The sequence below is a fragment of the Protopterus annectens genome, chromosome 1.part1, assembly GCF_019279795.1.
Source record: "Protopterus annectens isolate FY-2018-M chromosome 1.part1, PAN1.0, whole genome shotgun sequence".
NCBI classification, from domain to species: domain Eukaryota; kingdom Metazoa; phylum Chordata; order Ceratodontiformes; family Protopteridae; genus Protopterus; species Protopterus annectens.
In genome coordinates this window covers 935,091,815-935,105,878 of record NC_056726.1, presented here as the reverse complement: position 1 = coordinate 935,105,878, position 14,064 = coordinate 935,091,815, and the positions used below count along the sequence as shown (strand labels likewise).

Genomic DNA, 14,064 nt, shown 5'->3' with positions numbered 1-14,064 from the left:
GACTATAGGGTAGGCCTTTTATTACACAGAAAAACATGCAAGCCCAGCTAAAATTTGCAAATCAATACATCAAGTCTCCCAAAAGCATCTGAGAAAATGTGTTATGGTCTGATGAGATCAAGGTTGAACTTTTTGACCACAATTCCAAAAGGTACGTTTGGCGCAAAAACAACACTTTGCATCACCAAAAGAACACCATCCCCACAGTAAAGCATGTAGATACACACCTACACATTATATATATATATATATATATATATATATATATATATATATATATATATATATAAAATATATTTATTTGGCCTACTTTGCATGGATCATATCCTGTGATGGAGCATTTTATGCCATCTAACTTCCAGCATATATACTGCATTGATTACAGATGTCTCTGTCTGTTGGAAAATGTTTCTCTGTATCTCCTTAAATCAACAGAGCTTTGTCTACACACGCTTAATAAAGCATGCTTACTTTGCTCTAGGTGAAGTGTACAGTAACTCACAATACAAGTGTTCAAACTATTTACTGGTAGTGCAATATGAAACCTAAAAACATAACTTTCTTGCAAGTTAGGCAAGGAAGCACTTGGCTCATCTTTTCCTTATCATTCTCATTCTAACGGTGCATTTCAGCAGAAGCTTAATCACTGACTAGCTGTGTAAAGTCTGTCTTTCTCTTTCTCTGGAGTGCTACAAAACCAACCTTCCATAACAGACAACTGGTGTGACAGAGTCAAGCAACTCAAATCTAAATGCCACAGGAAGATGCTATAGAACTTTCTAAAGAATGCCTGCAGGGAATGGAAAACAAATAAATGCGTCCTCAGTTTAGAAGAAAATGATCTAAGGGAAGAGTTGCTTGATTTGGCAGAGATGGATAGACATATTAAGATCAATAAAAGAAATAGACTACAGGTCAATAAAACCCAAAAAGTTAGAAGTTTGATAAAACAAATGAACACAGTAATTAAGATATAACAGAAGTAAACAGCATATATTACTTTTTTTTCTTTTGGCTGTTCCCATTAGGGGTCGCCACAGCAGATCATCTGTTTCCATTTCTTCCTCTCCTCTGCATCTTACTCTTGCACTCCAACCACCTGCATGTTCTCTCTCACCACATCCATAAACCTTATCTTAGGCCTTCCTCTTTTCTTCTTAGCTGGCAGCTCCATCCTTAGCATCCGTTTCCCAATGTATCCAGCATCCCTCCTCAGCACATGTCCAAACCAACGCAATCTCACCTCTCTGGCTTTGTCTCCAAACTGTCCAACTTGGGCTGATCCTCTGATATACTTATTCCTAATCCTGTCCATCCTTGTCATACCCAGTGCAAATCTTAACATCTTTAACTCTGCAACTTCTGTCTCTGATTCCTGCCTTTTTGTCAATGCCACCATCTCCAAACCATATAACATAGCTGGTCTCACTACCCTCTTGTAGACCTTCCCTTTCACTCTTACTGATAGCCGTCTGTCACAAATCACTCCTGACACTCTTCTCCACCCACTCCATCCTGCCTGTACTCTCTTCTTCACCTCTCATCTACACTTACTATTACTCTGTACTGTTGATCCCAAGTATTTAAACTCCTCTACCTTCGCCATCTCTAATTCCTGCATCCTCACTATTCTTCTATCCTTCATCAAATTCATACACATATATTCTGTCTTAGTCCTGCTGACCTTCATTCCTCTCCTCTCTAGAGCATATCTCCACCTCTCCAGGGTCTTCTCAACCTGGTCCCTACTCTCACTACATATCACAATGTCATCTGTGAACATCATAGTCCATGGGGACTCCTGTCTGATCTCGTCTGTCAACCTGTCCATCACCATTGCAAATAAGAAAGGGCTCAGAGCTGATCCTTGAAAACAGGATATATTACTGTGCAGCTAAATTGATAACTTATAATGTTCTATTACAAGAACACAGGGTAGTGAGGGAAAGGAAGGGTAGAAATCAAGTACCATCATGGAAGTATTGAATAGAGAAAACTATAAAGCATCTGAGACAAGAAGTGCCACTGTTAGAGGAGTATAGAAGAGGGAACAGATCAACAAAAATACTTAGATGTGATATAGGCAATGCACAGTATTAGAACAGATCAGGATCTATCATGCACTATTACAAATAAACTAAAAATCTCAGCACAGGTGGAAAAACTTAGAAGATACTCAGATAAATATAAAAGAAAAGTAACACATAAACAAATTATTGATGACCCAAAAAAGTTTTATAGAGAATTGGGAAACAAGGTAAAAGGAATTGAAAGACCACCAAAAAAGAAGAAATAGATACATTTTGGAGAAATATTTATGAATATTTTGTGGAATATAAAAAATATGCTAAATGACAGAAGAAGTAAAAGAAAGAATAAAAAGTTTAAAGGTAGAGGATATGAAATGTGATGAAGTAACAGCCAGAGAGATTGAAATAACGTTAAGGAAAGCCTCTAACTGGAAAACCCCAGGCCCAGATGCAGTTCCTAACTTCTGGTTAAAAGTATTAACATCTTTGCACAATGATTTAGCCGTGAGTAAGAATATGCACACCCTGAACAGACACCGACCTGGCTAACAACATGAAAAACAATGCTGCTACTTAAGAGTGAACCTGCAAGCTACCCTAAAAATTATAGACCAATAACTTGCCTTCCGACGATTTATAAGCTATACACTTAGTCATTTAGAAGAAAACTCAATTATGGCAATAGAACAAAAGGGCAATAAAAGAAAGTCATATGGAACTAAGGATTATTTGTTGTTAAATAAAGTCATAGTGGAGAGCTGTAAAAAAGGGAAGAATTTAAGTATGGCATGGATTGACTACAAAAAAGCATTTGATAGTATCCTACAGTCATGGATAAAAGAGTGCTTAAAAATGTATAAGATACGTCCTACACTAATTGACTACATTACATTGACCATGAAACAGTGGCAGACCACTTTGCAATTAAGCCAGGATAAAGGACAAATTATTATTTCAGGAATAAAATTCAACAGGGGATATTCCAGGATGACTCTCTGCCACTGCTGCTATTCTGTCTTGCCCTTAGCCCATTAAACTGTCTACTTAACATCTTAGGCCATGGCTATAATTTGGCTCCTAGAAAACAACAGATGTCTCATCTTCTCTTTGTTGATGATTTAAAACTGTATAGCACATCAGATGTGGAACTGAAAGCACAACTGGAAGTTGTCAAACTTTTTGTCAAACTTTTTCCGATGATATAAGAATGTCATTTGGTCTTGATAAATGTGCAAGAGCAACCTTCAAATCACGAAAACTGCAGCATCAAGAGAACATCAGTTTGGGACAACAATATGATATAAAAGAACTTGAGTATGAGGGAGTGTATAAATATTTGGGAACTGATGAAGGATCAACAATCAAACATGAATAAATGTGAATAAAACATAATAAGGAATATTTTAGAAGGTTTATATTAATCCTGAAAACAGTGTTGACATCTAGGAATAAAATTCAGGCTATAAACCAATTTGCTCTTCCTGTTCTAACTTACAGTTTTGGAGTGATTGATTGGCCTCAAAATGTGTTGGATAGATTAGACAGGAAAACAAGAAGGATGCTTCATGCTCACCAAATGATTTATAGAGATCAGCACATACCAAGATTACATATTCACTGTACTGAAGGAGGTATGGGCCTCCTTGAAATTGATTACATGTATAGATCTTCAAATGTGGGACTGCACATATATCTGCTGACCTCACAAACCCAAACATAGTGAAAGTTTCTGTGGATTTTGTTTTATAGTGAATGTTTTGCAACATGAGGAGAATAAATCTAAGATGATTTCCCTGCTTAGTCTAGCAGAAGCATATCAGTATCAAGCAGGAATGGAAATCAAACCAAGTAGATGAAAAAACAGGCAGCAACCGAATATGCAAAAAAACAAAAGAAAAATATAAGGTGAAGGATCAGATGAGAAGGTAAGAAATGTGGAAAATGCATAAATGTAGTTGCAAGCATAGAAAACTTCTTGAAGAACCTCATGTTGATCTGGATCAAATGCAGGAATGGTTAAGGAGAGGTGAATTCAAACCAAGAGATGAAAGGTTAATATTCATGGCCCAAGATAATGGGCTTCGAACAAGTTGGTTTATGAAGTCCACTGAACATGTGGGAAAAACAGACAAATGTAGGTTTTGTAAAACAGAATTGGAAACAGTTGCACACCTTGTTGCTGGTTGTGACATACTAATGGCAGAAGGACTGCATACTGAGGCATAATAATGTGGCAAGACTGTTGCACTGCAGACTGTGCAAACATTATGTGGTATTGAAGTAGCTGAAAAACACTGGAAACATGAGCCACAAAGCATCATAAAAAATGATGAACTCTACATCACATGGGATTACCCATTACCAACAGTTCAAAAGGTAGATGCTAGAAAACCAGATATAGTGGTCCATGAAAAGAAGACAAAAGTAGCATTGATCATTGAAATCACAACAACCAGTGACTACAGTATCTTGTGTATAGAAAGGCACAAAAGCATAAAATATCAGAATTTGCAAGCAGAAATTAGAGCAATGTGGAAGAAGGATACCCAGACAGTTGCAATAGTAGCAGGAGCAATGGGTCTTATAACAAAGAATCTACAAGCATATTTAGATGTGTTACCAATACATGTAACTCTGTATGAATTGCAGAAGGAGTCATTACTGGGCACTTTGCGAGTGCTGTGTGGAGCACTTCTGGCTGACATCAAATATTGAAACAGTACTAATTTTATGAACTTTTATCATAGTTTGACTTAGGAATGGGGTCCATTCCTGTATTGGTATTAGAAACCCAAAAGATTTGGAGAAATTAAAAAAGTTTGAAACCACATACAGTCATTCACACTTGATCTATTCTCAGCTAAACTTCACGTATGCTTAGATACTCTTCACAAGTGATCAGTTATACTTCATATATGCTTGGTCACACTTCATATATGCTCAGACACTCTTCACATATGCTCACTTTACAAACAGTCACGTTTCATATATGCTTAGACACATGTGCTCAGTCCCAGTTCTTGTATGCTCAGACACTCTTCATGTATGCTCAAACACTCTTCATGTATGGTCAGATACTCTTCACATATGCTCAGCTACTCCTTATATGTGCTCAGTCAAACATCACATATGCTCATACATTCTTCACGTTTGCTCAGTCACACTTCACAAATGCTTAGTCACACATATATGCTCTGACACTCCACACATGATCAGTCATACTTCACATATACTGAGACACTTTTTGCATTTGCTCACACTGAACCTGGTAGTTTTTAGTTGGGAGAAGAAGTTTTTATTTGACCATCCTTCTTTTAGTAGAGTTAAATACTATAAACGTTTTGTTGATGATGTTTTGGTCATATGGGAAGGCACAAAGAATGACTTTGAACATTTTTTGAGCTATTTGGATAATACAACCACCCACTTCAAGTTCACTATGGAATCTTCACCCATTAGTATAAACTTTCTAGATGTAACCCTTACTCTGAACAATGAAGGTTGCATTTCATCATCTGTGTATAGGAAACCATGTTGGACCAACACTTTGCTTAGTTTTGATAGTATGCACCCGAGGCACACTTTCTCTGGCATAGTGAAAAGCCAGTTTGTAAGGATTTCTAAGCTGTGCAAATCCAACACCTCATTAAATAAAGAAGCTGATAAAATGGAGTCTTTGTTCATAGAAAGAGGCTATGATATTCATCTGGTAAAAAGCATCAGACAAGATGTAATAAAAGACCAAGTTAATATAGATCCTATACCTAATAATGCGGTTAAGATAGTTAGCACTACAGATTTTACGCATAATAAATTTACTCAATTCAATTCTAGAAACTTGAGATATATAGTCAAATACACTAGTGATGTGAAACAGATTGAGAGAATTATTGGTAATAATTGGAATATATTAATCACAGATGAACTAGTGAAGAATATAGTAGGTGACAAACCTAGGTTTCTATATGAAAATTGTCCAAACCTCAAACAAATTCTATGTGACACCTTTACCCACAGTAACAATACATTTATTAAAACCATTAATAGAGTAGGTACCTATTCATGTAAGAGTTGTAGTAGATGTTCTTATATCTCTACACAACAAGTTTATAATCATCCGGTATTAGATTTTAAGTTTACTCCTAGGTTTTATGCCACTTGCTTAACAAAGAATCTGGTGTATTTAGCAACTTGTAATAGATGCACAGCTTTCTATGTTGGTCTGACAAAAAGGAAGCTAACAGATAGAATTTACAACCATCTGTATGAGATTAAGAAGGGTTGTGAAAATAATGCCTTAGCTATGCATATTAAAGACAATAAAGAACATGTCTTCTATTTCAGAGTTTTAGAACTGGTCCATACAAATAAAAGAAGAGGAGACACAAGTAATGATTTAGCTTTGGCAGAGCTGAAGTGGATATTTAGGCTAGGAGCCCATCTTTCACCAGGCCTAAACAAATTTGTTTCCATTAAACCCATTCTGCAAAATAGATGGTAATATACCAACCATCTATCATGTGTAGGTGGTTCTTGTCCCTTATACACACATATATTTATTCGTTCATGTTTAACTCTCTATAGCTTGTTGATACCATCCTTATATAAAGGGACTTTACACACTAAAAATCCCTTATGTTTACATAACATAAATTTGTAGCACTTTATTCAAGTTTAACTCACAATCCATGCAAAATAATTTTCCATATGAGCTATGTGTATTTTTAATAGCAAGCTAAGTTTTTAATAAAAGTTTTTAATAGAAGTTTAAACACTTATTTATTTGTTTATTTATATTATTACTATTATTAAAATTATGAGGTTGCTTGTATTTTTATATATATATTTTCATAAATTGTTATATTACATATATATTTACTATGGTTCTTCGTTGAGGTGTATGGTTTCATAACTCACACACATCAAGTTATACTTTAGGGTATTAAGTGATATAATTTATGACATAGTGAGGTTGCACTGAAGTTTTGTTATAATAAGTAAGTTGATTTTAAAGTATATACTCTGAATTGAGTTTTTTAGAAATGTTTTTAAAAAAAGTGGTTTAGATAAATATGTTAATACTTTCTATTGAACCTATATCATATTTATAGTTATTTTGAACCTACTTAGTAAATGCCTTTTATATGTACATATATTCTACAGTTACATCTAGCTTTCTGTTTTGAGGGAAGAACATTGTTTTTCAAAACAGTGAGAACAACATTAACTTGCAAACAATTATCTAATTATTTAATTTAGTAATTAATGTTGAAATTAATTAAGTTCCCGCTCTTTTGGGTTTAAATACAGAGTTCTTTTTTCTAAACATTATCTGATGAAGCGTAGTACTAATCTACGCGAAAGCGCTTATCCTTGTTGTTTATGGAATAAAGTTATATTTTTGCTTCTATTGAAAAGAGATACGGAGTTTTATTTTCTACAACATCGTGGTGAGACCTACCTTTTTCTTGCTAAAGAATCTACAAGCATATTTAGATGTGTTACCAATACATGTAACTCTGTATGAATTGCAGAAGGAGTCATTACTGGGCACTTTGCGAGTGCTGTGTGGAGCACTTCTGGCTGACATCAAATATTGAAACAGTACTAATTTTATGAACTTTTATCATAGTTTGACTTAGGAATGGGGTCCATTCCTGTCTTGGTATTAGAAACCCAAAAGATTTGGAGAAATTAAAAAAGTTTGAAACCACATACAGTCATTCACACTTGATCTATTCTCAGCTAAACTTCACGTATGCTTAGATACTCTTCACAAGTGATCACTTATACTTCATATATGCTTGGTCACACTTCATATATGCTCAGACACTCTTCACATATGCTCACTTTACAAACAGTCACGTTTCATATATGCTTAGACACATGTGCTCAGTCCCAGTTCTTGTATGCTCAGACACTCTTCATGTATGCTCAAACACTCTTCATGTATGGTCAGATACTCTTCACATATGCTCAGCTACTCCTTATATGTGCTCAGTCAAACATCACATATGCTCATACATTCTTCACGTTTGCTCAGTCACACTTCACAAATGCTTAGTTGCACATATATGCTCTGACACTCCACACATGATCAGTCATACTTCACATATACTGAGACACTTTTTGCATTTGCTCACACTTCAGATATCCTTGCAGTTCATATCTGCCCAGTCACATGTCACGTATGCTCAGTCACACTTCACATAGGTCAGACAATTTTCACATGTACTCAGAGTCTCATCCCATATGCTAACACTCTTCACATGTGCTCAGTCACATTTCTCATATGCTCAGACTCTTTACACATGATCAGTCACAGTTCATATAAGCTCAGACAGTTTTTAGATATGCTCAGATAGTTTTCACTTAGGCTCAGTCCACTTCACGTATGCTAAGACACTCATCTCACCAGGTCAGTTGGCATAATAGTTAAGGCGTTCGCCTCCCATGCACAAGTTACATAGTTCTATCCTGATCTCCAGCCAATGCCTGTTTGAAGTTTACATGTTCTCCCTTGGTTTCTGTGGGATTCCTCCCACCTACCAAATATCTGTTGATTGTTTCCAAATCAAATTCACCCAAGAATGGAGCTCTGGGCATGGTCATAGACTCTAGATGGAGCCCAATAGGGGGAAGAGTCTTCTATAGACCAGCTACTTTGGGCACAAAGTATCCTCAAGATAGGAAAACAATGAACACAGACTGCACACTTTGTAAGGACTAGCCACTTAATGGTGTAAAATTTGTCTCTAGTTGAGTTGGTCATGTTGAGTAATTTGCCTAACAAAAGTGGATTGACAACTCGGGCTACTGGGACTCACACTAATAGTGGAAGGAGTGCATGTGCCTTTTACTGACCAGGGTGTGCTCACCATGCTGGTGTCCAGTTGCTCAGCTTAGATTACCTGGGATAGATATGTTGAATGAAACCTGGATGTAAAACCAATCAACCTGACAAAACATGAATTAAGAATTCCTACTCTCATTGAAAGTTACTGACAGACTGCAGCTTGGAAATGGACAACATGATGGTGAGGAGGAGGCATGACTTCCTATTTATTCAGGAGATGGAAGGGAAGTGTAGCAAAGTCACTTGTTTTGGGGTCCACATTCTACTAAAGAAGAGGAGGAGGACAGGCTAGAAATGGTATAGGAATAGTGGTGAGGGACAGGTTTCAGAAGACAGAGAGGGGTGTCATCAGAATTTATGATAGACTCATGGCAATAAGGTTCCAGTGTAAGGATAATTCACTATTCATAATCTTACCCTATGCCACAAAGTAGGGTTATGATAGTGATAAAAAGAGTGCATTCAAACAGCAGTTACAAGACCTACTAGATAAAGCAAGACAACATGAATTGGTGTTGATAATGGGTAACCTGAATGCACTTATCAGGACAAATAGAAGAGGATATGAGGATTGCCTGTCTGGTTCCACCTGGCTGGGGTAACAGGAAAAAAAAAAGGAGAGGGCATTCTAGACTTCTGTCTAGCAAATAGCTTGATGGTGGCCAGCACATGATTCAGTAAGAGAGACAGTCACAAAATCACATACAAGAGAAGCCAACATGCAACTCAGGTAGACTTTATCCTAGTAGAGGAAGCGCACTGGGGTAGAATCCATTGCAAGGTCATCCCCAATGAACCAATCAACCACAACATAAACCACTGGCGGCTACAATCAGCTGCAAGCAGTGGTCAGAGAATTCTCTAAAGGCAACAGAGACTAGGCTGAAGACCTGGAATTTGACTGGGAAGAAAGTACAAGAGTTCAAGAAATTACTCATGGCTCTAGCACCTCAGAAAGAAAAGGAAATAGCTGGAGTGGAAGAAGAATGGCAGTGACTGAAAACAGCAAGTGTGAAGACTACATAACAGATATGCAGCTTAGCCAACTATAGAAATAAGGTACATAAGGACAGCTGGTGGCGCAATGCAAAAGTCCAGAAGGTTATCAAAAGAAATAGGGAGTGTTTCAATTGGGGGGGGGGGTTGAACTGGTTAAGAAGGAATACTGGTTGGCTAACAAAAGAGGCTGAGAGATGAGTTTCAACAGTAAAAAACAAGGCATCAGAAGCACCCCAATATCTTATGGAAAGTGACTTGGTAAAGTGTACAAAGAAACTCTATCAGGTTGCAAGGCAAATGCAGAAAGATAAAGAAGACAGTCAGACACCATAAGGAATGCAAGCAACAACCTGCTCACCAGCCCATAGAAAATCAAGAGTAGATGGAAAGAGACTTTGAGCAGCTTCTGAAAGAAGAAAATCCCTCAGAAGTTGTAGTGTCCCAGACACAGCACAGAATGAAAGAAGATGTAGATCCCACCCTAGAAGAAGTAAGACAGCACTAAGGAAAATAAAATCAATGAAATCAGCATGTTCTGGTGAGGTCACAGCAGATTACGATGCCGGGTGAGTTAGAAGAAAAATGGCTCCTGAGGAGACTCCTAGCAGTATCGAGAGAAAAGCATGTCCCGGATGTCTGGAGAATAAGCATAAGTCAGTGTACAAGAACAAAGGAGACATCTGCAACTGCAGGCAGTACAGAGGTATCAAACTCCTGTCACACTGCATGAAAGTTATGGGGGGGGTGATTACCAAAAGAGATAGGAGGGGCGATAAGAAGTTTGGATTTAGATCAGGATGCAGAATAACTGACTCAGTTTTTGCACTGAGACAAATAATTGAGTAGAAATTAGAGATAAGGAAAGAGTCCATGTGGACATTTCTAAACTTTATTTTATTTTTATTTTTATTTATTTATTTATTTATTTATGTATTTACTTATTTTATAACTTGAAAAAAGCATATGACAATGTTCCAAAAAAGCTGATTTGGGCAGTGTTGTGGTGGTTTGAAGTCCTAGAAACATTTGTAGAATTAGTGCAGGCTATGTTTGAGGATCCAGTAATTCAAGTACAAACAGGCTCAGTCTCATAGAAGGTTTTGCAGTGTGACTGGATATCCCTCAGTGTTCAGCTATGGCCCCACTGCTGTTTATAGTGGTAATGGACTACATGAGCAAACAAGTTGGGGGGTGGGGGACAGAACACCAAAGGTGCTCTATGCAGATTATGTGGCATTGCAAGCAGACTCTGAGCAGGAACTTCAGCAAGGGATAGGGGAGTAGAATGTAAAATTGAAGGCACATGGGATAAAACTGATTAAAGATAAGACGTTTGTAATTGTAGCAAATGAGAGAAATCAGAAGAACCTCAGAAATGAGATAGAAGAGAAAATAATGGAACAGACTAACAGCGTTAAGTATCTTGGTAGGCTGAATAAGGAGAAAGGAGGTCAGGACTAGAATCAGAGGGGCTGTAGCCAACTGGTACAGAGTGTCAGTAGTAGTATATGACATACGAATGCCAAAGAAGGCGAAACGTAAGGTGTACAAAGCTGGTGTGACCTATAATACCATATAGTTTAGAAACATGTGCAGTAAAGTTGGACCAGTTAAGAAAGCTGGATGTGATAGAGATGAAGTGCCTGAGATGTGGGTTAGGATGCATAATGTAGGACAGATGAAGAAATGTGGACATCACAGCAGAAGCCACAGTAGCTCCAATTGCATAGAAGGTCAAAATGAACAGATTATGCTGGTTTGAGCTATTGTGCAGAAAAGCAGAAGACAATCTTGTGAAGAAGTTTTAGGACAGACAGGAGGAAGCCAAGAGGAAATGAGGATGTCCAGTAAAGAAATGGCTAGATTATGTGAGGGAAGTCCTGTAACAGTCAGGCATGACTGTCAAAGAAGGTAGGAGAGTGGCATTGAATCAAAAGAGACAGCAACAGTTTACATGACACCATGACCCCATGTAGAAAATGGGAAGAAGGCGTCTGTTGATAATGATGATAACTCATCACATATGCTCAGTCACACTTCCCATGTGTTAAGTCCCATCACATATGCTCAATCGCACTTCTCATGTGTTCAGACTCACCACATATGCTCAGTCGCACTTCCCATGTGTTCATACGCTTCACATATGCTCAGTCGCACTTCTCATGTGTTCAGACTCATCACATATGCTCAGTCGCACTTCCCATGTGTTCAGACTCATCACATATGCTCAGTCGCACTTCTCATGTGTTCAGACTCTTCACATATGCTCAGTCGCACTTCCCATGTGTTCAGACTCATCACATATGCTCAATCGCACTTCTCATGTGTTCAGACTCTTCACATATGCTCAGTCGCACTTCCCATGTGTTCAGACTCATCACATATGCTCAATCGGACTTCTCATGTGTTCAGACTCTTCACATATGCTCAGTTGTACTTATCATGTGTTCAGACTCATCACATATGCTCAGCCACACTTCCCATGTGTTCAGACTCATCACATATGCACAGTCGCACTTCCCATGTGTTCGGACTCATCACATATGCTCAATCGCACTTCCCATGTGTTCAAACTATTCACATATGCTCAGTCGCACTTCCCATGTGTTCAGACTCATCACATATGCTCAGTCACACTCCCCATGTGATCAGACTCTCTTTACATATGCTCAGTCGCACTTCCCATGTGTTCAGACTCTTCACATATGCTCAGTCGCACTTCTCATGTGTTCAGACTCATCACATATGCTCAATTGCACTTCTCATGTATTCAGACTCTTCACATATGCTCAGTCACACTTCCCATGTGTTCAGACTCATCACATATGGTCAGTCGCACTTCCCATGTGTCCAGACTCATCACATATGCTCAGTCGCACTTCCTATGTGTTCAGACTTATCACATATGCTCAGTCGCACTTCCCATGTGTTCAGACTCACCACATATGCTCACCCGCACTTCCCATATGTTCAGACTCATCACATATGCTCAATCGCACTTCCCATGTGTTCAAACTATTCACATATGCTCAGTCGCACTTCCCATGTGTTCAGACTCATCAAATATGCTCAGTCGCACTTCCCATGTGATCATACTCTCTTCACATATGCTCAGTCGCACTTCTCATGTGTTCAGACTCATCACATATGCTCTGTTACACTTTGCATTATGTTCAGAAGGATTGGCATTGCTTGAATACATTTATTGGTGGTCATAGACACAAAATAATACTGTCACTTCTGGTGGGCATACTTAATATAACATCTGTTTTCACATTAAATCTGAAATGTGTTCTGTCCAAACAAACTCTAGCAAGTGTGTTTCTCTTTTGAGCATAGGTATATTCACTTGTCAATGGTGTAACATTTCATCACTTTACTTTTGCTTGATTCAAAAATGCTGGCATGAGCACTGATGGAGCTAATAGCATTTTACTTTCTTTTACAGATTGCGCAAAGCCAGGCTTCTCAAAAAGTGCATCAGTACCCCCAAGTTCATCACTTAACATGCCACAGTCTTTTGGCTCCACGGGCAGTCTGTCTCTTACTGAAAATCTTCCGTTTCTGGGTGGGCAAACACCACTGCAACAAAATGGCTCAGAAAAGAGTGCCACTTCCAGTCAGGAAGAACAACCAAATCCTCAATCTCCCCTTTCTGCAGGTGATCGATGCTGGCCCATTAGACCTACCCTCAGGAATGAACTTGACACATTTTCTGTGCATTTCTACATCTTCTTTGGGCCCAACGTTTCTATACCACCTGACAGGCCAGCCGTGTTTGTCATAAACTTGATGCCTGTCTTAGACAGTGGAGGAGTGCTGAATTTGGAACTCAAGCTCAACTTGGTGAGTTTATCAATACAAGGCAATACACACGTATAGCCATGTACAAAACTATTCTTTCATTTATTGTAAACATGCATAGAAAAATGTTTAATTTTGCAGCAATGACATTTGTATTAAAGATGCAAACTAACACTTACATTTTACCAAGTGAGTACCATCGTCAAATGTTTTTAAAATGGATATTGAGTACTCACTTACACATAGTGTGTATATGTATATGTGTGTGTGTGTGTGTGTGTGTGTGTGTGTGTGTATATCTATATATATATATATATATATATATATACATATATATGTGCATACACACAGTTATATGTATTTTATATATATATA

General features: G+C 37.9%; 1 protein-coding gene across 2 annotated transcripts in view; it reads left to right on the top strand.

Annotated features, from left to right (window-relative positions):
- The window catches only part of TMEM8B (transmembrane protein 8B), a 2,953,746-nt gene that overhangs the window by 1,707,324 nt on the left and 1,232,358 nt on the right, over positions 1–14,064 (top strand). For both annotated transcript variants that reach the window (XM_044079042.1, XM_044079038.1), the window contains exon 6: positions 13,334–13,731. In XM_044079042.1, coding sequence (XP_043934977.1) covers positions 13,334–13,731 — 398 coding nt within the window. The remainder of the gene's footprint in view (positions 1–13,333; positions 13,732–14,064) is intronic.